The following is a 26,770-nucleotide window of genomic DNA, read 5'->3' on the forward strand; positions in this document are numbered from 1 at the left end:
CTTTCATATACAATGTAATTCAACAAATGCACAGTACAGTGAGGAAACATTAAAAAGATTGCTACAAGTTCAGAGTACTAGAATAGTGCACGCCTAGATTGGGAGACAAAGAGCTCACCTGATATCCTTGTCAGTAACGGTGCATAGCTTGTGTTCCGTTAACCACGACAGTTCAGGTTGAATGGGTATGTTCTCACGGTAGATACCGTCCTTTGTTCCCGAAGGGCGTTACCATGCGACCGAGTAAATACTGTAAGTGCGGCGGGAAAATTTATGTAGCGAAACGACAAGGTCTATATAATCATGTAAATGTTTCATGGCGACTCTTGGTTAAAGTGTGCAGGTAGACTTGCTTGTATACTAAAATACTAAACGTAACTTGTTTCCACACTCAGATTCAAAATAAAATGGCGGCGTTCTTTACCAGTTCTCGTTGAATCTCGTCTCGTCTGTCGCGAGATTTGGGTTGTGTCTTGGAGAGTGCATCTGAATGGTCGATTGTTGTTGTCATGTCCTTTGGTTTAGAATGTAAGGATTCTCAGGCCTCCGCCCGCCTGACTGAATGCCTAAATAATTTGAGTGGACTGACATTTTGTTCTTGACAGTGAGGACAATTGAGGAGTGATGATTCTAAAATGAAGACAACTGTGCCTTTTTGTCGGCACCCCCCTACAACACCCTGGTTCAGTGTACTTTGGGTGGCACTCTTAAAACAACTGCTGTCGGGCTGTGTTTGGAAGGGATCCAGAGGAAAATAAAAGCGGGAAGTTTCGTCTGTAACAAAGGAGTACCCGTCGAGTGAAGTGTGCCCTACGTGTGATTATACCCCGGCATTCCAACGACAGGTGGGCTAACACCAACACCGGGGCGATACCCCTGAACGTTTGGTACGATTTTTTGCCGTCATGGCTGGATTCCATGCCGTGGTTACTACATATACAACTGTCGCCATGTGTCTAGGTAAGATAGCACATGTTTCTGTTATCAGTAGTAGTAAATAATATACTAGTACATGGAGCCTTGCCAAACTGGTTACATCCGGCTTCTACCAGCCACGCTGATCAGGTCAATACAGTTAATGAGGACTTGGAAGGGGCTCTTGAAAAGTTAGAGCAGGCCTGAGTTAGAGTTAACGTTACACAGATTAGGGTTTGACCTGGTTTACAAATGATGCGGTACGTTCTTTGTATACTGTTTACCTGTCTGGTTTCCATGATACCATAGTATCACTGAGACAGATACTTAGTGTATTCTACTAGATACTGGTTTATACATTCCTGTACGGAGACACTGTATTATATCATGTATATTCTCTTTATATTCAGTGAGTCCCATTTCTTGATTTCGAGACCGAGTATTTTCATTGGCACAGGTATTCACCAGAATACCCCACTGGAGAAAGACTGTGCCAGATACTTCTACTAAATACTGGTTTATACACTCCTGTACTGAGACACTGTATCATATCATCTACATGTATCTTCCCTCCATATTTGAGTCCCAGCTCTAAATTTCGAGTCCAATTGAAAAATGTAAGTTGCAGAATTGAATTAAGATTCAAAAATGTTATACAAATAGGAGCTAAACCTAAGCGTTACGTTGTAGTCAATTAGCTACCAGGATCGGTAACATAACTTGATATGGAATAAGAGCCAAGTTGTTACAACAGAATAACCAGTGACGATAGCCGGCTTGGAGTAGCCTCTACCAGGCTTCGTGGTGAGACGGCTAGAAAGAGTAGAAATCGCTCAAATAGCTATAGAGAGATAACATGCCGAGGGATTTGGTCTGCAAAGTGCGGCAAAATGTTCTTTTTAGCAGACCAACCCCCTCGGCATGTTATCTCTCTATTTGACCGATTTCTACTCTTTCCAGCCGTCTCCCGAAGCCTGGTAGAGGCTAGGCTTGAAGTCGTTCTCTCAACAGTAGCTTTCTATTTTACATGATGAATGTATTTTACTTGACGACGAATGTACAAAATCTGTACGATTAGCGCTAAACAATTGGGAGACAATGCCATACCTTGCACGGTGGAAATTCAATCCGCCCAGCTTGTAGCTTTAGATGTTTCACGGGCTTTACCGTTGTTTGCGAGCAGCCAAGCAGACCGTTTAAAATGGGTTTACGCGTGGTCCCTTCATTATTAGCGTAAGACACAACCACATTCCTCTACAGCAAAGGATCTGCCAATTTTGTAATCTAGATTATATTGAAGATGAATGCCATTTTGTAGTTGACTGCACATTATATAGAAATGAGAGGGATTCCCTCTATACTTATGTAATAGATAAGTTCCCAAGCTTTAGACATTTAGATAGAGTCAATTCCGCGTCACCGAGTGGGTTGTTATTGTCATTATTTAGAAATGTTTTGAATTCTTTGTAATTGTTTTTTTAAGAAATTTCATAATTTGGAAATATTTTGAACATCTTGTCAATATTCTAAATAATTCCCTGGTTTTCTAAAACGTTTGAAATATTCCTGATGTGGATTATGACATTTCCAATAGTTTCTAAATATTTCTAACAGCACTCTACCATTTTTTTACCATTATTTCGAATTATTTCAAACATTTTGTAGATAGGTCAGTGGGATGGGAAGGAAGTAATTTACACATCCCTGTGAAGTACAGGGCAGACTGCCTGGGTGTCAGGCATTGATGCCTTACAACAAAAGAGCCACCAGTGTCCAGCAGTGAAATCTAAAAATATACAGAGGAAGACAGAAGAGTAGGATTAGCACCTACTTTTATGGGGGCAATTACCCACATCTACCATTTGGTTATTTGTTTGAAATAGTTCTAAATATTTCGAATTGTGAAAGAAACACATGGGTAGTTCAAATTTATTCTAAAGAAAGAGATCTTTGTACAGTCACATTCAAAATGTTTCAGAAATATATAAATGAATTCAAATATATTCAAATTTTCATTTTCAAATTTTTGAAAAATTTAGAACTTTTGTTACTGGGGTGTTCTTTTCTTCTAAATAATTCAAACGTATTAGAAACATGGAGAAAAAACCCACTCGGTGACGCGGAATGGACTCTAGAATAGAAAAATTCGAATTCCTCATGAAACTTGACAAACCATGTATAATTAGCTCAATATGTTCGTACATCTTTAACTTCGTAAAGAAGCGAGAAGAAGCTGAACCTGTAAATAGTAGATCACATTAGTTTATATAGTATGTAAGTGTCATTACTGTTTTCTTTTCCCTGTTTACCCATGACCTGTACTTAGCTCGTTAGAGCACAAGCGTACAATAAAGGTCTTCATTCATTATCAGCGTAACGCTTATGTTTTTAGCTCTTAAAGGCATCCAATGCGATTTCAGGGCAGCAAAACTGGAAATATTCTGAATAAGGCAATCTGTGATATTGACACATACTGCTTCACATTTAAATCAGCATTTCATACTTTGGGCATTTAAAACTGCAGAAACAAGCCCCAAGATGATTCCTTTATTTTATGGGTGGTACCCTAAAAATCAGTCCAGAGCCCTTCCAGTAATTTATAACCATTTTCCGTCAGAATTTTGGTAATTTTTGCTCCATGACTGTCCGTATACACTGGGATAGTGCTGTTTTAACTCAGTATGTAGATAAATGACAAGCTTTGAAAGATCGGGATTCCAAGCCCTAAAAACTGCACTGGATGACTTTAACATTCTATGCTACTAACTCATCCTACAATGACTTAAATACGAATTCTCCAACTTTGTGTGGTATGATTTATGACTTATGTTGTGAGAGTTTTGGGTGTCGGTCCGTAAAAAGCCTGTGAGGCTCATAGTTGCTTTTAACCAACCACTATGCACAATGTTTGACATGAAGGCCGTACCTACAGTCTGAGGTCTTCAAAGGTCAGAGTTAAATACTGTTAGGCTCAATTAAGAAGAGAAGAATGCTTTTGGTGGCCTTTCGGGGGAGTTAAAAGTCTCAAATAACAATACTAGGAACGTCGATTGTCATTTAGAGCCACCCCCGCCCATAGCTAGCTACTTAGTGGGAAAATACCATGTCACGGCCATAGAAAAGCAAAGAAACAGAATCTTGAATAACACTAGGAAACTAAAGAAGCAAGGTTACACAGAAAAATGACGTAAGGTTTAGCCAATCAAATCATGACCTGCAAACCACCGTTTTAACGTCTTTCACACAGCATTAATTGAGGTCACACCAATTTAATTTGTTTGTTCTCGGATTCGCCTCTCCATTTTGGTGTGATTTGCAAAAAAAAAAAAGATTCTGGTTCTGTATCAACTCAAATATGCTTATATTTTGCCCCCAACAGTTGAGGAAAGTCTTTTTCTTCCTAGTTGTTACAGTTTTTCCATCTATCAATGCAGTGGTTTGATTAAAAGTTCAAAATTCATTGTTTAAATACTAACCCAGCCTTTTGTGTTGACTTCATGGCTCCTATCGTAGCATTTGGGTCTATAATAGGATGCCTAGACCTGTTTTTATTTTTATTTTTTTTGCCCTGTCGCTTCATATTTTTTCTTTAAAAAATCAACAAGAACCAACAAATAAAGTCGGTGTGGCCTAAATTAATGTGTTTTATTTTTAGCTCTGGGAGCTGCGCTTAACATCACAACAGAGAACAGTTTGAGGAGGTTTTTGATGACGGACTACAGCCCCGGAGTGAGACCTAAGATTAACAGTACTGAGGCGATAGCGGTCTATCTGGACGTGGCTCTACATCAGATCATTGAAGTGGTGAGTTTGTTTATTTGTTTGTTTGTTTGTTTGTTTGTTTGTTTCGCATAACCGGTAAACCGCCTTTAGGCGTAACACACCAGTTTTCTACATGTAAGACCAGACTGTAAGGTTTGAACCACTCACACCGGGAAGGTCCCCTACTCTTTTCAATAAGTGTGGTGGGTTCTTTAACGTGCGTGGGGTGTGGCTGTCCTTAAACACAGGACCTCCATTTACAGTTTACTCACAGTTTTGGCACTGTTAATCTCCAAGCAGATCCTAGGGTGACAAAAAGACGGTATAAAATTGGCCAGGCAGTATCTATTGGCCAGAGATGGTCCAATACGCCACCCTGGATACTGCCATGCCAATTTGATACAGTAACTGTCTTTTTGCCATCCTAGGATGTGCTTGGAGATTATGGCACTATAACTTCAGAGGGTGTTGTGAAATATAAAATACAATGAATAATGAATTTAATTTAGCTATATATAGTTACGTTTTTGCTGTACTTTGTTGCCATACCCTTGCATAAAAGGCATGCTTTTGTATAATACTCCTTCTTATATGGACAGCAAATTAAAACACGTTGAAGTTTCATCCCTGCATATGACAAATACAGCTTGTTGTATACTTCTTGTTCTACCATCGCTTAATAGTGATGATGATGGACTGTTTTTCTTTCTTCTACAGGTTTCGAAAAGCCAGTTGCTCATCACAAATCTACGTGTAAAACAGGTATTTAGAAATATTTCACCGCCTTTGATAGCTCTTTACATTAGATAGTATCAGTAGTTAGATTCAATAAATCCACATCAAGAGTAACAAGAGTTCGGAGATCTCATACCTCCATGAAATATGAGTTCTTGTAAATTTCTGCTTCAGTACCAAGGTCAGCCACCAGGAGGCCTATATTTGACCTTGACCTTTGTCTTTCTACGACCTACCAACATACCAAATATCATTACAATCCATAAAGGCGTTCTGAAGTTATGCTGACTACAAATGTGCGGAAAAACAAACATAGACAGACAGACACACACACACACACACACACACAGACAGACATGCCAAAAACAATACCTCCATTTTTCATGGAGGTCCTACTTTGGTTTCAAAGTCAATGGAACTGCAATTTTCTGATTGACCGCTAAGTGTCGCTTCTCTCCTCAGTACTGGAGGGACGAGTACCTTGTCTGGGACCCGGATGTGTTTAACGGCCTCAGTAAAATCCGGATCCCCAGTGAACAGATATGGCGGCCTGACATATACCTCTTTAACAGGTAAGTGATAAAGATAATGTTTAACATTCTATATACAGCATGTATTGTTCCTAAGGTATAATTAGCCATTAAAAACATAAACACAGTATTTACGTCACCTTTACAAATGTGGAAAGGTTACCGAAAAATTAGATTTGCCTTTCAGTTGGTTTTCCGAAATCATAAGTAAAGTCTGCTGAAATATTTCACCACCTTTAATGACTCTTTGCGTAGTTCGGAAAGTTGATTTAAATATCTGTTTTTGTGCTATGCAATTTAGCAGTGAGTGAGTGAGTGAGTGAGTGAGAGGTGAGTAAGTGCGTGAGTGAGTGAGTGAGTGACTGACTGACTGACTGACTAAGTGAGTGAGTGACTGAGAGTGAGTGAGTCAGTGAGTGAGTGACTGAGTGAGCGAGTGATTGAGTGAGAGTTTGTGAGTGAGTGAGTGAGTGAGTGAGTGAGTGGGTGGGTGGGTGAGTGAGTGAGTGAGTGAGTGAGTGAGTGAGTGAGTGAGTGAGTGAGCGAGCGAGCGTGTGAGTAACCTCCTTGGAGTGACTGAGTAAATGAGTGGGTAATTGTACAGAACAAGGAGGGCGGAAACAATAGATCGCCGCGGGATCTGGCGGGTCTGAACAATAGGCACAGCGGGGTGTTAATTGCGTCCTAGCTCCTCTTGTATTTTTGTATTTTTAAAACCTCCTTGTACAGAACGAAAGCAGATATTTAAGTCATTGTGTGCTGGAGTATCATATGATTGCGTATTATTTGATACTCAATTCTATTGTATATCCACAGACAACAGGAAGAAGAGGTAGTTATACCAGACACGTGGGCAGAGTTGAACCACACAGGTCACGTGAAGTGGACGTACATTATCACCATGAGGAGCACCTGTCTGCAAAGGCTGCTGGGATTTCCCAACGACGAACAGGTAACAGTTTCTTGGAACTGGTTAGATTGAGTTAGATATTAGGCCATACCGTCTTAATTTTATGGATGACATCCTCAGAAGACCCCCAAACTAGTGCGCGCGGGCGAATAAAAAAATTCCAGCCATAAAAATGCTACTAAACCACAGGAATATAAAGTTGGTATTGTGAATTTGCAGTGGTACATAACGACGTATAAAAGTGCAATGCAGTGCTATAGAAGACACACACATCTCACATTTGAAAGTATTGTGTTTTATGTATTCCCTCTAATATTTTCTAACGTTTCTGTGTTTTACCTTCATGAATTTATGAGTAATAGTATACACTTTCGAATTCTGAAATGCTCATTGATTTGCAATTCAGTAACTTGTACTTAAAGTTTACTGCGAATGATCAATAAATAATTCTTGAGTCTTGAGTGTTCTCAAAGTGTTATACAGAAACCCAACTCTCGTGTTTTTTTTCCTCGCAGATTTGTCCTCTACAATTTGGCTCTTGGACCAACGACAACCAGGCGCTTGAGCTTTACAACATGTCTTCGGTTGGTGACATCACTGACACTGTACAGAACGAGGAATGGGAACTAGTGTCCATGGTGGCTGAACGTAACGTCATACTCTACAACTGTTGTCCCCATCCCTACGTCGACGTCATGTACTACATCAAGATAGTACGGCGTCCGCTGTATTATTATTATTACTTCGTGTCACCGTGTGTAATCATCATGGTTTTGACTCTCATGGGGTTTTTGCTGCCACCGGATTGCGAGGAAAAGTTGTCCCTGAGTATCACCATGCTGCTTTCCGTCGTGTTTTACCTGCAACTTTTGGCAGAAAAGCTTCCGCCGGATTCCCACGACGTCCCTGTGCTAGGTAAGACATTTGTCTTCGTAAATATGCATGTAATTCTATTATCTTTTTTAGTTTTGTATGTAATTCTTTTGAATGTCCATCGTCCTACCTTGTATTACGATGTGATGTCCCTCCTAGATTTCTGTAGGGCGCATGCGCAGAATAACCGTATCCTGGTATCCCATCATGCATTGTGCTCAAAATATGAGTTGAACGTAAACCCGCGAGAGTTATAGACACGTGAATTTAGTCACGCGAGACTTTACGCGACTTCACGCGAGACTTTTAGCAATTGATCTTTTTTCTTACTTATCCTCCAGGACAATTCTATGCGGCCATACTGGTCATTGTGGGACTCTCGGCATTCGTAACCGCGGCAACTTTGAACTTCCATTTTCCCGAACCCAACATAAAGCCAGTTCCTGATTGGCTAAGGCGGATAGCTCTTGGTGATAGGCCGAGACCAACTCCGGGGCTAGTTCTGTACCCTCGTGACGACATCGATGACGTCATTCGCCGCAACAGCGTAGCTAGTGGTGTCGACAGTGAAACTGGGGAAGCAACTGTCAATCAATGTAAGGGGCAACACAATTCAGCCAATGAACAATCTTGGTCCAAAACGCCATCATCCAATGGCGTCAAGCGACACAAAATGTTTTCCTATCACCGAATGAGGGAGACGTACATTGGTAGCGAGGTGACCAATCGTGGACGGCCTTTGCCGCCTTTAGATTTAGAGAAGCCATTACGTCATCAGAAGAGGAAACGTAATAAGTCTCAGAGACGGTCAAGCAAGCGCCTCAAGCGGATGCTGGAAGTATTGCAGCGCCGCCTTGACGTCATGACAGAACTTTACCGTGAAATTGTCAGGAGAAAAAGGAGGAAAGATTTGCAGGCGGCGATTCAGTACGAATGGAAGCTGGTTGGCGTCTTTGCTGACAGGTGCCTATTGGTGATTTTCTTGCTTGTTTGCGTGACGACATTGCCCCCGATTCTGATACGGTACTGATTTTTTCCAAAAGTGTGTTTTTATAGCATCAGCACCATTGAAACTTTGAACAGCTTAGCAATGTACTGGTTAGTTACTCTCCATGCAAAGATTTGGAGTTTGGGTTATTTTTGGCGTGTTTTTAGGCTTTTTTTTATCGGGGTTTCTTTTTTGCACTGGAATTTTTTCCACCCAACCCCCAAAAAAAATTCCAGTGCAAGAAAGAAACCCCGATAAAAAAGCCTACAAACACACCAAAAATAACCCAAAACCCAAACCTCTGCTTGGAGAGTATTGGTAAGTTAGAGTCCTCAAACCACACCATATGGTGTATAGGGCGGCGCCCATCTCAGTTTCTATAGCCCCTGGGCCACACAAATGTGCAAGCAATGCAATATGAGGCTAGTTCACTGGAACTAAGTCAGGTTTTATTCTGTGAAGTATAGTATTCTTCATCAAAAGTTTATATGTATAAGGTTATAAAGATATATACGGACGAGTACGATATACATATATCGCACATTTTAAATGATATTGTTGACATTCTTCAAATATCATGTACTTTCTAAGATCCAATATTAATGTAAATAAATTATTATACACATAATAATTACACATGTGTTATACAAGAGATACAACAGTTCACTGGTGTTCAGAAATGTATTCTAAAGTCTTAAAAAGTACACATGTTATTCATCATTTTCTTCCACCTACAATTACAGTTACACTTTGCAATCACAGAGTCACATACCACATAAATATACATTAAAATTAAAATGGATATACAGACTGTATATTTCTGTATCCATATAAAAATATACGTACGGTAAGTACAAACACGTACGGTATGTATAATTTATGCATATTAGTCTTTACCCTGTATAGTCGGAAAACGTTATGCAATAAAATGTCATCTTTCTACAAGATGGAGCTGACTTGTTCTTTCTCAAGGCTAGGCTGACACGCATGCGATCCACAATTTCCGAATAACACATACAATACAATTCCATACAGTAGATATGACATGATACACGCCAAATAACGATAACTTTATTCAATTATGTATTTTTTTATGTCTGTGAAATAGTCATACCTAGTCGATTATCTGTGAGAAACCTTGCGACAAGCCATCACAAAATTTACAACAAATAAAACCTAGGCCACGACAAAATAGAGATAGCCTCCGTATAGCAGACTTATAGAACTGGGGGTTTGGTGGTCTTCGGCTGTTTTTTCTGATTAGCCCAGTTCTGAAAACGGGGGTAATTCAACAAGGCCGGCTATGTTGTCTAATATGCAATCAGAAAATAGCACATTAAAGCTCCCAAAGACCCTGAAGACCCCCAAAACCCCCATTTTTTTGCATGCTATGGAGGTTAATACAGAGACCATGTGTCCTCATTTCACCCGAGATGAATTTCGTCTTTTACGTACACCCTACAGATTTCGGCAGCACGCAATACGATATTAAAGACACGCCTCTGGTTGTAGGTTATATTACATCAGACAACCGACCACACCTAACCATATATGTTATACTTAGGCCACAGGAAGTAATATTTATGGATGACATCAACGCGCATTAATTTTCGTCTGATTTTGGAGAAAAAAAATTGTTTTTCCTTCTGACAGTGGTCAACATGCCGAAAATGGGCAAAGATGTCTGTTGCCATGCAGGAAGGTGGACGACATATAACTATGAAGATCGGAGACAAGAAAAGGCTCTGATTTAATGTTTTGTTTCTTACTTTGATACAGTGATATGTGATGCTGGCTGTGTATATGTGATTTCCCCACAGAATCAAAACCATTTGTACAATGATTCAGTCAAAATTTGAAAATGTAGGAACCTTGCTTTTTTTTCGCCCGCTCGCATTAGATTTGGGGAGTCTGGGTAGGATGTCATCCATAAAATTTACTTGCTGTGGCCTTAGCACGTCAAAATGGGAAGATTTGCAAAGCCGACATTGCCCAGTTCTGGTCACGTACATCAAAACACTACATCATTCTAGCCATCGCGTTTTTCCTAAAATAGAAACATCAATTTGTTTGAATTTATTCAAATTGAAAAGAAGGGGGTGCCAACGGCCCTGGGCTAGTTGCAATGGTTTTCAACTCAATCCCATATTCTTTGGCGCCACTTCTGAGAGTCGACAGCCTTTCCGGCAAGTTATTTCCGGGAAGACAGCAGAAGACTTTGGCCTTCAGGGCTTTACGAAACTTTCGGCTGGCTAGGTAGTACAAGCAGAAGTTTAGGCAGGAATTCATGTCAAATAGCATGGTAAAAGAGTGCCATAGCAGTGTTATTTGTGGGGAGGTGGGCGCGAGGCCTTTGAAATACATGTACAGCTTCAAAACTTTAATTGGCATGAAGAGAACGAGAGCTATAGACGATAGAAGTACTAGCATGTAGGACAGGGCTGTCTGGGAACTTGGGTGGAAGCGCGCATGCGTCTTGACCCTTGACCTTGACATTCTTATGGCCCATACAATTTGCACGGCAAAAACGCTGGTCAAGGTGAAAGGGACAAGAAAATGGAAAATGGTAGAAATCCACGAAAGGGAGAGGGTAAAGGTCACGCCTCTGTCTATCGGTCTGCACCAATCACCGGTCACGTTACGGCCGTCCACGAGTCTCGTCACGTAACTGGGACCGACCAGCCAATGGTAGGGCAGGGCCAGCAGGAAGGAGAAGAACCACACCGCCATGATGACCTTGATGGTCAGCTTGAGCGACGATCCAACCCTGAAGGTCAAAGGAGCGCGTTAGAGTTCCATAAAGGATGTACCATGTCACGGATTCCTCTTAGCCATAGAATGTCGTAAAAATCACATTTTCTTTCATATAAACTAGGATGTCTTTTTTGTGCCATGCCTATCCCAATTTCCTATAGATTGACACCACCGACCAAAGGTTGTGATAGAATTATAACGTTATAGGATTTAACGTTACTAATATATCATTAAGTGCCCTGAAATGTATGATAAAGGCTGAATAATGATACGTCGGTGTTAGATATCCAGGTAATCAGATACGCCAAAACTCCAAAATCATATCTAGTTGCTTGAGTAACTGTTTTTTGGAGGATGAATAATGAGCTTGATGGATTCTCAAGGTTCTCATAAACCCCTAATCATAGCCCTCTCCTCTTGGCAGCCAATCGGACATTACAACAGGTGGTTGTAACTTACAACCACCTGTTGTACTATCCGATTGGCTGTTAAACGCTGTCGACATCTAGATAAAATCGGTAAGTCGCTGTAATTGATGATTTTCACACTTCCCATAATGCCTAGTGCTGGTCACAGCGCCATGACAGTTCTCAGTGCATCATGGGTAAATCACTTTCGAAGCAACCACAACCTAACGCCAAAATTCAACTGGATGTTCATCATTTTGGAGACTGTGACCTACATAGGCTTGTAAACAACTTGCTTACATATGTAACCAAAACTAATAACTTTGCCAAACGAAAGAAGAAGAACTGGATACTGAAATGCCATCATGTCACTCCTGTTTGGAGTCTATCCGCTTCTTACGTCATATCCGTGACCAGCACTAGGCATTATGGGAAGTGTGAAAATGATGAATACGTGTAAAGAATGTCTTCTCGTACCTGTGTCTGAAAGGGTGGCAGATGGCGATGTACCTCTCTACACTAAAAGCCACCACGGTCCAGACGGAGGCGTAGGACGCCGTGTAGCCAACCACCACGTTGTACGCACAGAACTTCCCATAATACCATTCGGGATCCGGCAGGTGAAAGGTCATGGTTCTGAGCGTGCGCGATAGGACCAGGACCGAGACCAGGTAGAGCAGGTCGGAGACTGCCAGGGCGAGTAGGTAACAGTAAGGCGGCAGCGGTTGAAGGAGACGCCGCCTACATCTGATGAGGGTCACGATGATGAGGATGTTACCTGCGGTGAAACAAAAAAATCTCCATTAGAATCTGCATAATCTTTAATTATGTTTACCGAAGGAAACCACGTTGCTTTTGCTCAGTTTCTTCTTCTTCTTCTCCAAGCAAATAAGGTCAATGACCTGAACCAGACGTCTGTTCACCATGGTAACTAGTGTTGGGTTACATCATTTTGCAATTTTATAGCAGGAGGGATTTAGACTCCTGTCTGACCATATGTATGAATGTGTTTGAGTAAGAATTAACAGAGCAGACCATATGAGAAGGTAAACAAAATGTTTTTGCCTTGCAAATGTTACCTTTTTTTCTAGTTAGATCTAATTAATGAGGCTTTCCGGTAAGTAAGCTATGCTTACGTGACAAACGTGACGAACTATGTTCATGGCTCCCTGACCTACAGATACACCGCAGTAAAGACCTAGATTTGATTTTGTCGATAATAACGTTAACTTGGAAGAGAAAAATGTCTTTCAGCTTTGCCCTAATTAGTTATTCGCTAGGGAACTAGAAAAAAGTACAAAAAATTGAAAGAATGCTTCCCCTGAGTTTAATCTGTCCAGGAATCTTAATCTTAATCTGATAATCAATCAGTATAAGAAGACGTAAGAAGTAGTAACTTAATTGCCTAATGTGCGTGTCTCATGGTTTTGATCTTTCGTCCCGGTTTCATCTGTCAAAAGCTGGAAAGGGCGGTTGGTTGCCACACAAACAATGTGCAATACAAGTATATCTACTTGTACATTTCTCAATTTTTCTTTGAACTTGCACCGCTCTTATTAAAAAGAGCTTGCCAGGAGTAGCCTCCTTAGGGATGGCTATGTAGGGTTGCCGACCGGAGCTTCTATTGCGTGCGATCTACGTTTGATCAGAAAATCTCCCCCCCCCCTAAAAAAACGACCGATCCCGGAACGCCTGAAAAGGATGCTAGCCAGGAGAGTGAAAATCGACGCTGCTATTACATGATTTGACATTGACTCCCAGTGAAAACGTGTTGTGAGCATGACTTATATTCCTGGCGACCGGCCCTGAAGTGACGATGCCCATTCTTTATCCGTAATACAATACCAACCTGGACAGCTTTTCAAATATTTCATTTGGCGTATATGTCTATGTGATATTTTACTCATAAAGATTCAAGTATGCTTCCCCATACGCAATATAAAATGCCCCCAAACTATGCAACGACTGCTTTGATATACCAATGACATTCTTCCTTTGAAATGTCAATATCTCATTTTTTATGATTTGGTAAACAATATAGACATTAGTGTTCTAAAACTAGAAAGGTAACCTTTGCAAAGCAAATGCATAATGTTTACCTTCGCATATGGTCTGCACTGTTAATTTTTACTCAAATACATTCATATATATATATATGGTCAGACAGGAGTATAAATCCCTCCTACAATGAAATTGCAACATGATGTAACCCAATACCAGTTACCATGGTGAGAGACTTTAAAAAATCAGGTCATTGTTAATGACCCGCCCGGAGGTGAATATGGTGTGAAAAAGCCTTGTCAGTTGCTATAACCACCGAATGAAGCCACTGAGTGAGCGCAGTGAACGAGGTGGCTTTATGAGGAAGAAGAGGAAACGTAGGAAAGACAATATGTTTTCCTTCGGTAAACATAACTAATTGTACTTCTAGCCGAATCTAGTTCCACAGCTGTAAGAAGCCTCTTGGCATCTTTGCCACTAACATCGTGTAGTGAGTTATTAGCCACCGCTGGAGTTATGTTGTACGTTTTCCTTGAAGAGAACATGTGGGGATTTTCAGGCCCTGTCCAGGAGAAGATGGACGGGGTAAAACCAAGCGTCCTACACTAACCGGTCCCACAAGGAACACACACAAGTGTGCACGTGCGTATGGTCACGTAAGCCATGTTTCGTTCTGCAATTTCAGTAGGAACGTCTATCTGAAGAATAACAGTAAAGCCATGTTGATTTGATTATATGGATGACATCCTCTGGGAACCTCAAAACTGATGCGAGCGTGCAAATAAAAAAAGTTTGGCAAAAAAAGTTGGTTTCATTATGAAATCCACGTGGTTTTGAAGGTTGAACAAATGGCACAGAGTATGGTTTGGCGAATAATCTAGTCTTCAAATTCATTTCTTTACATTTTCGTCTTTTTCGTTTGATTTTGGCATTCTACGACATTGGTATCGTTTTCAAATATTCGTTTTGCAAGTTACAGTATATATTTGCTCATTTTGGAACTGTTTTGTATGATTTACAGTATGGTCGAAAACGTTTTTTCTGTTTGGAAACGGCCAAAAATTCATGCGCGCGCGGATGTCATCCATATAATCAAATCAACATGGCCTAAGGTGTTCACATCATAATTCCTATAACGCTAGCGTCGTCAGGTCTGCTGACGGTCTCAGGAGACTGAGAACGTGCCGAGCTGACGACGTCATCTCAGAAATTATCCTCTTCTGGAGGATTAGTCCAGATGTAAAGGTCGTTTGTGGTTAATTAATCAGCAAATTATGTGTGTATCTCACGCTCTGTCGGTAAGGACATAGCAAGTAAATTTTATGGATGACATCCTCTGCAGACTCCAAATCTAATGCGAGCGGGCGAAAAAAACAAGGTTTCTACATTTTAAAAGTTTGACTCAATCATTGTACAAATGGTTTTGATTCAGTGGGAACATCACATATACACAGCCAGCATCACATATCACTGCATCAAAGTAAGAAACAAAACATTAAATCTGAGCCTTTTCTTGTCTCCTCTCTTCATATTTATCTGCCATCCACCTTCCGGCATGGCAACAGACATATTTGCCCATTTTTGGCATGTTGACCACTGTCAGAAGGCAACATTTTTTTTTTCAAAATCAGGCGAAAATTAATTCGCGCGATGATGCCATCCATAAAAATTACTTGCTGCGGCCTAAGTAAGTACGTCGGCGGAAAGTACTGCGCCTATGTAAAACCCCATTTTTCACGGTTTTCGTTGGATGTTAGGTCAACGTTTCATCAGAATTTTGCCTGTTACAGAGGATATCTTTTCCAACGTAATATTTTTTCCAAAATGTAATCACCAGACGTGGTGACGGCACGCTCAAGTTTTTTCAACTTATATTAATGCCGCCACCAACACAGGGGACAAATACATGACAGGACAATATTCATTTTCAACTGAGCGAAGTGAGGAAAGTCGTGTTAAGTGCCTTTTCCCAAGGGCACAAGATCGGTAGCATGTCAGGACTCGAACCCGGGACCTCTAGGTTCCGAGTCGCGCACTCTGCCACTACGCCACACGACCCCACCACAATTATTTGCCTGTTGCAGACGAAGTTTTTTCCGACACAATATTTGGAAACTACAGACGGGATGTTAACTTTATATGCGCGAATATGACCTTATATGAGACGTTCTGCCGAAGTGCTATGTATAGTAGTAATACGTTACGGGTTTCGCGCGGTTGCAGAATGTTCGAATCTGCCGACGTGCTAGTCTACCGGTAAGTAGGCCTGCGCAACTCGAACCTTGGAACCACGTATGGACGTATATATATCCCGTAGTTTTTACCAATCTCTTTTGGCAGACGAAAGAAAATAAGATTTGCCTGGACCTCAATTACAGAGGTCGTCACAAAGGTCGCCCGTGGTCGATTACTAAAAAATAGTTTGTCTCATACATAGTCTGCTGCTTAGTTCGCATGCGCACCTCCGACCCAAAAAACACGTACATGCTAGCAGGCCTATAGAACTGGGGGTTTGGTGGTCTTCGGCTGTTTTCTGATTAGCCCAGTTCTAAAAACGGGGGTAATTCAACCAGGCCGGCTATGTTCTATATGCAATCAGAAAATAGCACATAAAAGCTCACAAAGACCCTGAAGACCCCCAAACCCCCAGTTATTGGCATGCTATGGAGGCTACGTATATGTCGGCCATTTCATACTCCACTGCACACGGAAAAGAAATCAAACCCAACAATAACTACAAGTGTATATATAAAGTAGCATTAGCATCACTTATTATCATTCTACTGTTTACTGTTGTTATCATGTTCTTGCAATTAGCCCTCTGGCATGAATTTGCAATAAAACTTTCTTTCTATGTCATGGCTGTTACCAAACTGTTCAAGCGGTTGATGAAGTCTTCAAGTGGGCAATGAAGTTCTTAAGAGGGCAATGAAAGAACGGTGGTTGGCATGGATCTACCATAATCTTTAGCGTCACAAGACAGATTGTATACGACACGTCTACGACTAATCCCCAATCCAATTTGCTGCCGTAAACCTGTCGTAGGCAGGAAATGAAATGACATGACCGAAGACAAATTGTATACGACACTTCTACGACTAATTCCCAATGAAATTTGATGTCGTAAACATGTCGGAGGAAGAAAATGAAAAACTAGAAAACATAGTTAACTAGAAACATACGAATTTTACGGAATACAGACGATCCATTACGCGGAAACATACGATCCTTACTAATTTGGTGACTACTTGCGCCACGCGATCACGTTCCACCGATCCTCAGCCTCGCCCTGCTATTTGGTCTAGAATACAGGTTGATATGTCGCCAAAGAAGCCAGCATAAGGCCACAGCAAGTAATTTTTATGGATGACATCAGCGCGCGCATTAATTTTCGCCTGATTTTGGGGAAAAAAAACAAGAAATTTTGTTGCCTTCTGACAGTGGTCACCATGCCGAAAATGGGCAAAGATGTCTGCTGTCATGCCGGAAGGTGGATGGCAGATAACTATGAAGAGAGGAGACAAGAAAAGGCTCTGATTCAATGTTTTGTTTCCTACTTTGATGCAGTGATGCTGGCTGTGTATATGTGATGATCCCATCGAATAAAAACCATTTGTACAATGATTGAGTCAAAATTCTAAAATGTAGGGACCTTGTTTTTCGGCCCGCCTTGTTTTTTTCCGCCCGCTCGCAGATTTGGAGTCTGCGGAGGATGTCATCCATAAAATTTACTTGCTGTGGCCTAAGTGGAAAATTGGGGGTTCTGGTGTTTAGCAGGGCGGGATAAGCGTTTAACGTTCGTTAAAACCATAATATAGAGAGATAGACCTCCATCTTGAATTTGCCGCTGACTGTCACGTGATCGCAGGGCGTAAGTCACCAAATTAGTAAGGATCGTATGTTTCCGCGTAATGGATCGTATGTATTCCGTAAAATTCGTATGAGTTCTGTAAAATTCGTATGTATTCCGTAAAATTCGTATGTATTCCGTAAAATTCGTATGTATTCCGTAAAATTCGTATGAATTCCGTAAAATTCGTATGAATTCCGTAAAATTCGTATGTATTCCGTAAAATTCGTATGAATTCCGTAAAATTCGTATGAATTCCGTAAAATTCGTATGTATTCCGTAAAATTCGTATGAATTCCGTAAAATTCGTATATATTCCGTAAAATTCGTATGTATTCCGTAAAATTCGTATGAATTCCGTAAAATTCGTATGAATTCTTTGGCACAATAATTTCCATATTACATTGTATTTCCCATTAGTGCTTTTCTATGCGTGCCAGTTGATAGATGAACATGTGTAATTGTAACCCAATACATTAAGAATGTGCATGCCAATGCCTTCTCCCCCTATACACACACAATGCTCGCGAATAAGTTGAAGGTTCCTGGAACAATCTGTGACAGGCCACAGTGGTTGGTAATTCTTCGGGAAACGTTCAACATGTCGAATGTCAAGTTTACAAGGAGACGGACTGAGGCCACCTCTAGGATCAGTGGCGGGAGAAATACCCCACATTTTCCGTGCGAGGTTTGAGCGTACGCAGTTTGCCCGAGTGGCAAAACAGTAGCCTCCGTAGCAGGCTCATAGAACTGAGGGTTTGATGGTCTTCGGCTGTTTCCTGATCAGCCCAGTTAAAAAAAAAACGAGGGTAATTCAACTCAGGCCGGCTATGTTGTCTATATGCAATTAGAAAATAGCACATAAAAGCTCCCAAAGACCATGAAGACCCCCAAACCCCCCAGTTTTTGGTATGCAATGGAGGCTAGCAAAACAGTAGCCTCTACCAGGCTTTGGGAAGCGACTCGCGAAAGAGTAGAAAGTGGCCAAGTAGACAAATGATATGCTATCAGATGATATGGGAGTTGGTTCGCGCTAAGAGAACTTCTCTGCGATCCTTTAAGGTTAACAGGCAAATATAGCAGCACAAGGGTGTAGTGGGGTCGTGTGGCGTAGCGGCAGAGTGCTCGACTCGGAACCAAGAGGTCCCGGGTTCGAGTCCTGACATGCCACCTTGTGCCCTTTACACGACTTTCCTCACTTAACTCAAGTGAAAATGAGTATTGCCCTGTCTTGTATGCGTCCTCTGCGTTGGTGGCGGCATAAAATAAGTTGATATAACTTGACTGCGCCGTCACCATGTCTAGTCATGAAATGTTGGAATATAAAAAAGGTGTATGGCAAAGCTGGTTGTGCATACTAGGAATCGCGAAAACTCACAAACACACGTGCACACAAGTTCTGAAGCAAGTCACAAAGGACCTCTCCAAGGCCACGATGTTTTTATAAGATTAAGCACGTTTAACCCAAGTCACTTGGATTGAGAGTCATTAGGCCACAGCATGTGAATTTTATGGATGACATCAGCGCGCGCATTAATTTTCGCCTGATTTTGAAAAAAAAAATTGTTGCCTTCTGACAGCGGTGAATATGCCGAAAATGGGTAAAGATGTCTGTTGCCATGCTGGAAGGTGGATGGCAGATAACTATGACGAGAGGAGACAAGAAAAGGCTCTGAATTAATGTTTAGTTTCTTACTTTGATGCAGTGATATGTGATGTTGGCTGTGTAGATGTGATGTTCCCACTGAATCAAAACCATTTGTACGATGATTGAGTCAAAATTTTAAAATGTAGGAAACTTGTATTTTTCGGCCCGTCTTGTTTTTTTTCGCCCGCTCGCATTAGATTTGGAGTCTGTGGAGGATGTCATCCATAAAATTTACATGCTGTGGCCTTATGAGAAGAGGGAGCGGCCGGATGTGTCCGTGACGCGGTCAAGTACAACCTCATATAACCTGCTTAAGTGATATTAAATGTTTTCCAATCCGTTTGTTTACGTGCTTGGTGAAATCGGTAATATTAACAAACATTACATGCACTCAAGATGTGCGCCGGTACGTACAGAGGTCCTGGGGTGATACAAATGATAGAAAGTGAAAGTGATCTCGAACCAATTCAGCTCATTGAAGAGCTAATCTTCCACTGGTAGTGACAGAGAAGACAGATGCTATGTACAGTATTTATAGGTTCATTGTACCCGGGAAATTCCCTTAGCTCTTTTCGACAAGCACACTGAACAGTAGACCACGTCTTAACGTCCTGTCCTAAGGACTGCGACCCTAAACAGTAGCGTGCAGGGCGGGTGAGCGACATCAGCCGGGATTCGAACTCCCAACCTCTTAGGCCAGAGGCAGGATCGCTAACCACTATATAATAGCTCGACTACGCACGCTAGAAAAATCCCTCTATGAGTGTACACATACGTAGATAATGAAAACCAGCAGTGAAAGGTTTTCTGTGATTAAGCTGTTTGCAACTTACAAATCGAGAAGGACGTTTAAAAGAAAGGAAATGAAATTGTTTTATTACAGCTTTGGAAATATAATAATCGAGTGTTGAAATGGTTCTGATATAGCTATAATCTTCTTATAATTTCTTTCCATATGACAAACGGGTCTGTGTTCGATCAAGTCTAATACATGTTCCTGCTGTGAGGATGACATTCAAAAGCCAATGATAAATTGTACATGCATCGCTTAATCAGGAGGAAGTCTAATGTACAAGCTCAAGCAGATCTGTAACTGCTAAGGCCACACTGACTTAATTTTATGGATGACATCCTCTGAAGACCCCCAAACTACTGACTAGTGAGCTCGGGCGAATAAAAAAAATTCCGGCCGAAAATAAAAATGCTAGCTAAACCACAGGAATACAAAGCTGGTATTGTGAATTTGCAGCAGTACATAGCGACGTACACGACAAGCCGGCACATGCTGGCTTTTTGCGGAATTTATGAATATTGGCACACTGTACGTACGTATGTACTGAGTTCTTGAGTCGTGGAGCTTCGGTAGCCTGGGTGCCATCCTCCAGAGTTACCACCGCGGCTCCGTATTGTCGCTAGCTACTATGGACTACCCAGGCCTAGAGCCAGGCCAGAGCCTCGGGTGGCAAAAGAAGCAAAAGACTTTCTTTGGGTGGTGTATGGACCCTCTCTGGCGAATGGACACTGCCTGGCCAGTTTGATACTGTAGCTGTCTTTTGCCACCCTAGGATCTGCTTGGAGATTAAGTGTCAAGCAAAGATTTCCTTTGTAAGATTGTGGCTGTATGTTTTGTGACGATTTTATTATAGAATAACTTTATTGCACGACAATTGCACATGGTACAATGTATGGCAAACTACATAAAGAGAGTAAAAACAATAAAATAAGTGTGTTGAATAAGACCTAATGTCGAATAAAACCTAACATATCTATATCATAATTATTCAAATAATAAGGGATAGCACAAGTCTTTGATAAAGTGTTACAATCGAGTGGGCTAATCACAAGTTTCGGTATTTTTTCTAATAGCAAAGCATTCCTTTATATATCTAGTACCAATTTTTGCGTTGTGGGGACCATTACATGTAAAGATATATTCAAATCTGTCTCCAACATCGAGACTCTTGAAATCTATGGAACTTGATTCGAGAAATGTAAATAGCTTGTTACGTATAACATCATATTTGGTACATTCCATTACAAAATGAAGTTCATTTTCTATATGCTTTGGACAAAATGGACAGAACCTTTGGTCAGGGGCTGTATTGTAATATCTACCTGTTTCAATCTAACAAAAAACAAGAATCTATGCGCCCGATGACCCTTGGCTAGCCATGTGGAAATAATGGACAGAATCAGCCTGTCCTACAGAATGAAAAACACGTACGAACGGCGAAAATTTTCCTTTAGAGCACTTGAAAAATGTGATGCCTCGACGAACAAAGGTTTTCCCGTTGAGGTAATGGTGTGTAAAAGACTTAGGGCTAGTTCTGTATTAAAGGCTACTATAGCACGTCCACTGGGTACTACATATTACGACGTAATGGATCAGGACGTACCTTAAAAGACCTTTATTTTATCCTGAAAACCCCTTTGTAACTAGCCTGGTATCCAGTCTGATCGTGGTCGGGGCCGAAAGAGCTCTGTCCCGCACGCCTCACATGGGTTTCCCGGTGTGTATTTCACGAGAGATTGATTAGCCCTCCACGAAATCCCCAAGCATACTGTCTCTTAGCGTAACTCTCCTACCGGGACGGCCTGTTGCACTGGGCGGGGGAAGCAATTAGAGCCCCCGAAGGCACAACCTGCCCGAACACCCCAATACCCCAAAATCACGTAAGACTGGATACCAGGCTACTTTGTAACCTTTTCACCTATAGCTGCAAGGAGGTTGCAGCGATTCGAAAGAACGTGTGCCAAGACATGGCGAGATGTTTTCAATAATTGTCTTTGAAAGACCCTGCAGTTTATCAACGAGACGCTGGACAAATTTAGGGAACGGATTTTGCTAGACATCGGGGAAAAGTTCATATTCTTTTAGTGTTTTTTTTTTATGTACACATAACATATGACACTAGAATGGTCAGATCTATAGTATTAGGACATGTACTTCATTGCGTAATGTCTTATATACGAACAGATCAGTTCATGTAGATAATATAACGCTCCCCATGCACTAAAAATGTAGAAGACCACGTAAAACACTGAGCCGAACCCTATATCTGCTTGAAGATTTAGTCTTCCTCAGTGCGAAATCGGCTATTTAAGCAGTCTTAAAGCATGAAAGCATGTTTAAAGATTCCGTTTTGGCACTCTTTAAGCACATTTAAGCAATCTTTACGCGTGCTTACATATTACTTTTAAGCTAGCTTTAAGTTTGTCCGTAATGATGCTTAATGACACTCTTTTCAGCAACAAGCACCGTATAATAAGCTTAAATCTTAATATTCACGCTACATTTAAGGGTCTTAAAGTGTCCTTAAAAGTAGTGGTTTAAGCTATTTAACACTCTCCATACAGCTCTATTGATTTAGATCCGTAAACCAGCCTTCAACTTGAAATTTAAGTTCAAGGGCACTTTCGTAAATTATCTGGACTTTCTATAACCTTGTTAGGCGAAACTGTTGAGTCACTGGGAGATATGAAATCAAATAAACGTTCAAACATTGAAGCAGAAAGCACGGTTGGTCAACACACGTACACTTTTTGATGCAATCTAGCTGTATTGTGAAACGCCATTTTATTCTTGTGTACACAACCAAGAAAAGTTGTTACCGTTGTAGAATTGAATTTACCGTTTTGTTGGACAATAGTGTACACTACATGTACTTCTTGTGTAAATATCTTGATAAGATATACTTACAATGTACTACAATAGGCCGGAATATCTTATTCTTTTTGTGGTTCCTTAGGATATTGGCCGTACAAAGGAAGTATATTTTATTAAATTTAGGCCACACCAATTTAATTTCTTGGTTACCGGATTTTTCTAGAAAAATAATGGAGCGGGCGGGCGAAGAAAATAAAATAAAAACAGACCTAGGCATCCTATTATGGCCCAAAATGGTACGATAGGAGCCATGAAGTCAACACACCAGGCTGGTTCACAATTTGAACAATGAATTTTGAACTTTTGATGATATCACTGCATTAAAAGATGGAATAACTGTGACAACTAGGAAGAAAAGGACTGTTTTCAACTGTTCAAGTATGAGCATTTTGCAGTTGATTCTGAACCAGAATCATTTTTTTTGCAAATCAGAAAAAAAAATGAAGCGTTAACCAAGAAATTCAATTGGTGTGGCATTAGCTTCAGATAATAGAAAAACTAATATTTTGTGCCGCTAGCTAGAGGTACAATGTAGCCTGGGTGCCAGACTGTCTCCAGGGTCTACACATAGCCTCTACCAGGCTTCGGGAGCGGCAAACTGTTCTCTCCAGCATACCAACTCCCTTGGCATGCTATCTCTCTATTTGGCCCATTTCTACTCTTTCCAGCCGCCTCCTGAAGCCTGGTAGAGGCTACCTACACATGCAAGTGCCATAACATGTAGTGACACACCAAAATTCGCTGTAAACATATAAATTCTATCTAAAATTGCACATTTAGTAATCAATTTAGAGAGATTTAGAAAAAACATGATTGGTTTTGGCAAAAGTTTTCGTGAAGAATTTTTGACGACCTTGAATCGTAAGCAGTACTGAGTAGCTGAGAGTCAGGCCACAGCAAGTAATTTTTATGGATGACATCAGCGCGCGCATTAATTTTCGCCTGATTTTGGAAGAAAAAACAAGAAATTTTTTTGCCTTCTGACAGTGGTTAACATGCCGAATTAGGCAAACATGTCTGCTGCCATGCCGGAAGGTGGATGGCAGATAAAAATGAAGAGAGGAGACAAGGAAAGGCTCTGATTTGTTTTGTTACCTTCGCCAAGAAGGTTATGTTTTCAGTAGCGTTTGTCTGTGTGTGTGTGGGTTTGTGTGTGTGTGTGTGGTTTAGCAAGATAACTCGAGAAGCAGTGGATGGATTGGAATGAAACTTGGTAGGTCGGTAGGTCTTCATAAGACCTAGAAATGATTAGATTTTGGGCCCCCTGACGGCTTTCCTAGGTACTGCAGCTGAACTTCCGGTTTTGATATCTCATGTTCTGGACATGCTAGGGTCACGAATTTTGGATGGTAGATAGCTCTTGGGATAGGGAAGAAGTGACATGAGTTTGGGTCCCCTAGCGGCTTGTTCTGGAACTGCAAAAGCATTTGTTGAAAAAAATTTGAAGGACGATAACTCAAGAACCGGTTGACGTATTGTCGTGATTTTTGGTATGTAGGTAGTTGAAGTGATGCTTTACATAATCAGATGGCAATTATGCAAATCAGGAGCTAATTTGCATAATCAATGAGGAAATTCTATAAATCTGCTTTGTTCGATAATAGAACTATGAAACACTTGTGACATCTACTTGAGAACGAGAAAAACATCTGAGGATATAGATTATGTAAATGAGGACCTAATTTGCATAATTAATGTCAAATTATTATAATTCCATAGTTATAACTGCTGCACCCCGAATTTCATACTTGCCCCATTTGGGAGTTAAGTGAAGGTGAACATCAATAAACATAATTTATTCAAATCATGACCTCATTTGCATAATTTATGAGGCAGTGCTATAATATCCTTTTTGTTAAGATAAGGCTGTCATTGGGTGGAGAATATGATCAACTGATATAATCCATGCAAATGAGGCGCTTATTTACAAAATCAATTATTAAAATTGTATAATGAATTCGTCACCCGCAAGGGTTAACATCATTTGGCGAAGGTATGAGATCGTGGAACTCTTGTTTTAAAATGTAGGAACCTTGTTTTTTTTCGGCCCGCTTTTTTTTTCGCCCGCTCGCATTAGATATGGAGTCTGCGGAGGATGTCATCCATAAAATTTACTTGCTGTGGCCTCAAGAGGTAAAACACGGCATATTGTAACATTCAAGCATGATTACATCCCAGCATGTAGCTTCATCTGTAGCCACAGTCAATTTCGAGAAATACAAGAGGTTACAGAGTGACATATTCTGAGGTAAATTGAATAGTAGCGGCAAGGGCAAATGTGTCTTAGGCGACAGTGTAAAGAAAAAACGTTGCACTAAATCTATCAAACACATAATTTAGTTATTAGTAAAGGTTATTTCACAATATTTGGGCACAATATACATGTACGTAGGCATAGGTCTTGTACGGTAGATATATATCTTATAAAAAATTGAAGACTAGAGGTAAGGACAAATCTGTCTATGTCCACGATATAAAGAAGGAACGTTGCAATAAATCTATCAAACACATAATTTAGTCATCACAAATTGTTGATTTGACCATATTTCGGTACAATATACCTACGTACGCATAGGTCCTGTACGGTAGATATAGATCTTAAATTGAAGACTAGAGGCAACAAATTTGTCTGTGGCCACGATATAACTGAGAAGTGATGTTTCGCTAAATCTATCAAACACATAATTTAGTCATCACGAAAATCTGATTTGGCCATATATTTCGGCACAATATACGTGCGCATACATGTAGGTCTAGTACGGTAGATATATATTTTAAATTGAAGACTAGCGGTAAGGACAAATTTGTCTGTGTCCACGATATAACTGAGAAGTGACGTTTCGCTAGATCTAGGTGTTGCACATACCTGAAATTCATATTGACGCACTCAAACACATAATTTAGTCATCAGTAAAGATTATTTCACCATATTTCAGCACAATATACCCAGGGCTTGTACGGTAAATATATATATCTTGAATTAGTCTACAAAGTGATGTTGAGGTGTTTCACATACCTGGAATTCCTATTGACGCAAAAACTGGAGGGTACCAGCGAAGTGCCCACCGAAGCCAGCCGTAGTTGGCATAAGGGTCTTCTTGAGGAGGCAGGGAGGTGACAGAGGAGGGTGTCTCGTCTTGCAAGACGTCTTCGCGTCCATCCATTGTGCTCAGTAAGGAGCCTGATGCGAACATTTGGAACAGGGGTTCGACCGTCGCCACCGCCATTGGCGGGAAATGTTCTGGCTTCCGTTCGCAGCGCCCCGACAGGAATTTTGAAGAAATTAAAATATACGGTCGGCAGTTATCAAGGCAGTGCTGCAAGGGGTGGGGGGGTTCATGACGTTTTTGAAGAAAATCATGAACGGTCGGCAGCTATCAAGGTACTGCAGCGAGGGGTGGGGGTTCATGAAAATCAAGAATGGTCGGCAGCTATCAAGGTACTGCCAGCGATGGGTGGGGGGTTCATGACGTTTTTGAAGAAAATCATGAACGGTCGGCAGCTATCAAGGTAGTGCAGCGAGGGGTGCATGGGGTGTGTGTGTGGGGGGGTATGATCATTACATGGACGGATACTAGGAATCAAAGACGAACTGATAAAAATTCATATTACAATTTTTTTTCTTTCTTTATCAACGTACAGAGCAACAAGAGGAAGAATTGCTTCACACGCACTAAAAACAAAACAAAATTTTCTGTTTTTACTTATACTTTTCATGAAATAGATACTA

The 26,770-nt window shown here is 40.8% G+C and overlaps 2 protein-coding genes across 2 annotated transcripts; one reads left to right on the forward strand and one right to left on the reverse strand.

Annotated features, from left to right (window-relative positions):
- The first annotated feature begins 905 nt into the window (after positions 1-905).
- On the forward strand, positions 906-8,772 carry LOC109468345 (neuronal acetylcholine receptor subunit alpha-10-like). The gene is made up of 7 exons (XM_019766594.1): positions 906-960; positions 4,571-4,719; positions 5,395-5,439; positions 5,875-5,984; positions 6,759-6,894; positions 7,368-7,767; positions 8,067-8,772. Exons 1-7 carry the CDS (start codon positions 906-908, stop codon positions 8,753-8,755), a joined length of 1,584 nt encoding a protein of 527 aa, XP_019622153.1. The 3' UTR covers positions 8,756-8,772.
- A 1,960-nt stretch (positions 8,773-10,732) lies between these two features.
- Positions 10,733-26,267, reverse strand: LOC109468346 (neuropeptides capa receptor-like). Its single transcript, XM_019766595.1, has 4 exons — positions 26,057-26,267; positions 12,352-12,652; positions 11,337-11,480; positions 10,733-10,760 (listed from the first exon to the last, which is right to left on the reverse strand). The coding sequence occupies exons 1-4, from the start codon at positions 26,265-26,267 to the stop codon at positions 10,733-10,735; spliced, it is 684 nt and encodes a 227-aa protein (XP_019622154.1).
- Between the last annotated feature and the right edge of the window lie 503 nt (positions 26,268-26,770).

This window comes from Branchiostoma belcheri, unplaced genomic scaffold (genome assembly GCF_001625305.1).
Source record: "Branchiostoma belcheri isolate BF01 breed outbred unplaced genomic scaffold, Haploidv18h27 scaffold2, whole genome shotgun sequence".
NCBI classification, from domain to species: domain Eukaryota; kingdom Metazoa; phylum Chordata; class Leptocardii; order Amphioxiformes; family Branchiostomatidae; genus Branchiostoma; species Branchiostoma belcheri.

What these genes read in the sequence shown, in the direction of transcription:
- LOC109468345 (XM_019766594.1), top strand. Translation starts at nt 906, where the DNA reads ATGGCTGGATTCCATGCCGTGGTTACTACATATACAACTGTCGCCATG. An exon ending in CAAATCTACGTGTAAAACAG is followed by an intron (nt 5,440 to 5,874) that starts GTATTTAGAAAT and finishes TTCTCTCCTCAG; the next exon opens with TACTGGAGGGACGAGTACCT. An exon ending in GACATATACCTCTTTAACAG is followed by an intron (nt 5,985 to 6,758) that starts GTAAGTGATAAA and finishes GTATATCCACAG; the next exon opens with ACAACAGGAAGAAGAGGTAG.
- LOC109468346 (XM_019766595.1), bottom strand. Translation starts at nt 26,267, where the DNA reads ATGGCGGTGGCGACGGTCGAACCCCTGTTCCAAATGTTCGCATCAGGC. An exon ending in TGCGTCAATAGGAATTCCAG is followed by an intron (nt 12,653 to 26,056) that starts GTATGTGAAACA and finishes GTTTCACCGCAG; the next exon opens with GTAACATCCTCATCATCGTG. An exon ending in CGTAACGTGACCGGTGATTG is followed by an intron (nt 10,761 to 11,336) that starts GTGCAGACCGAT and finishes TTTCTATTTTAG; the next exon opens with GAAAAACGCGATGGCTAGAA.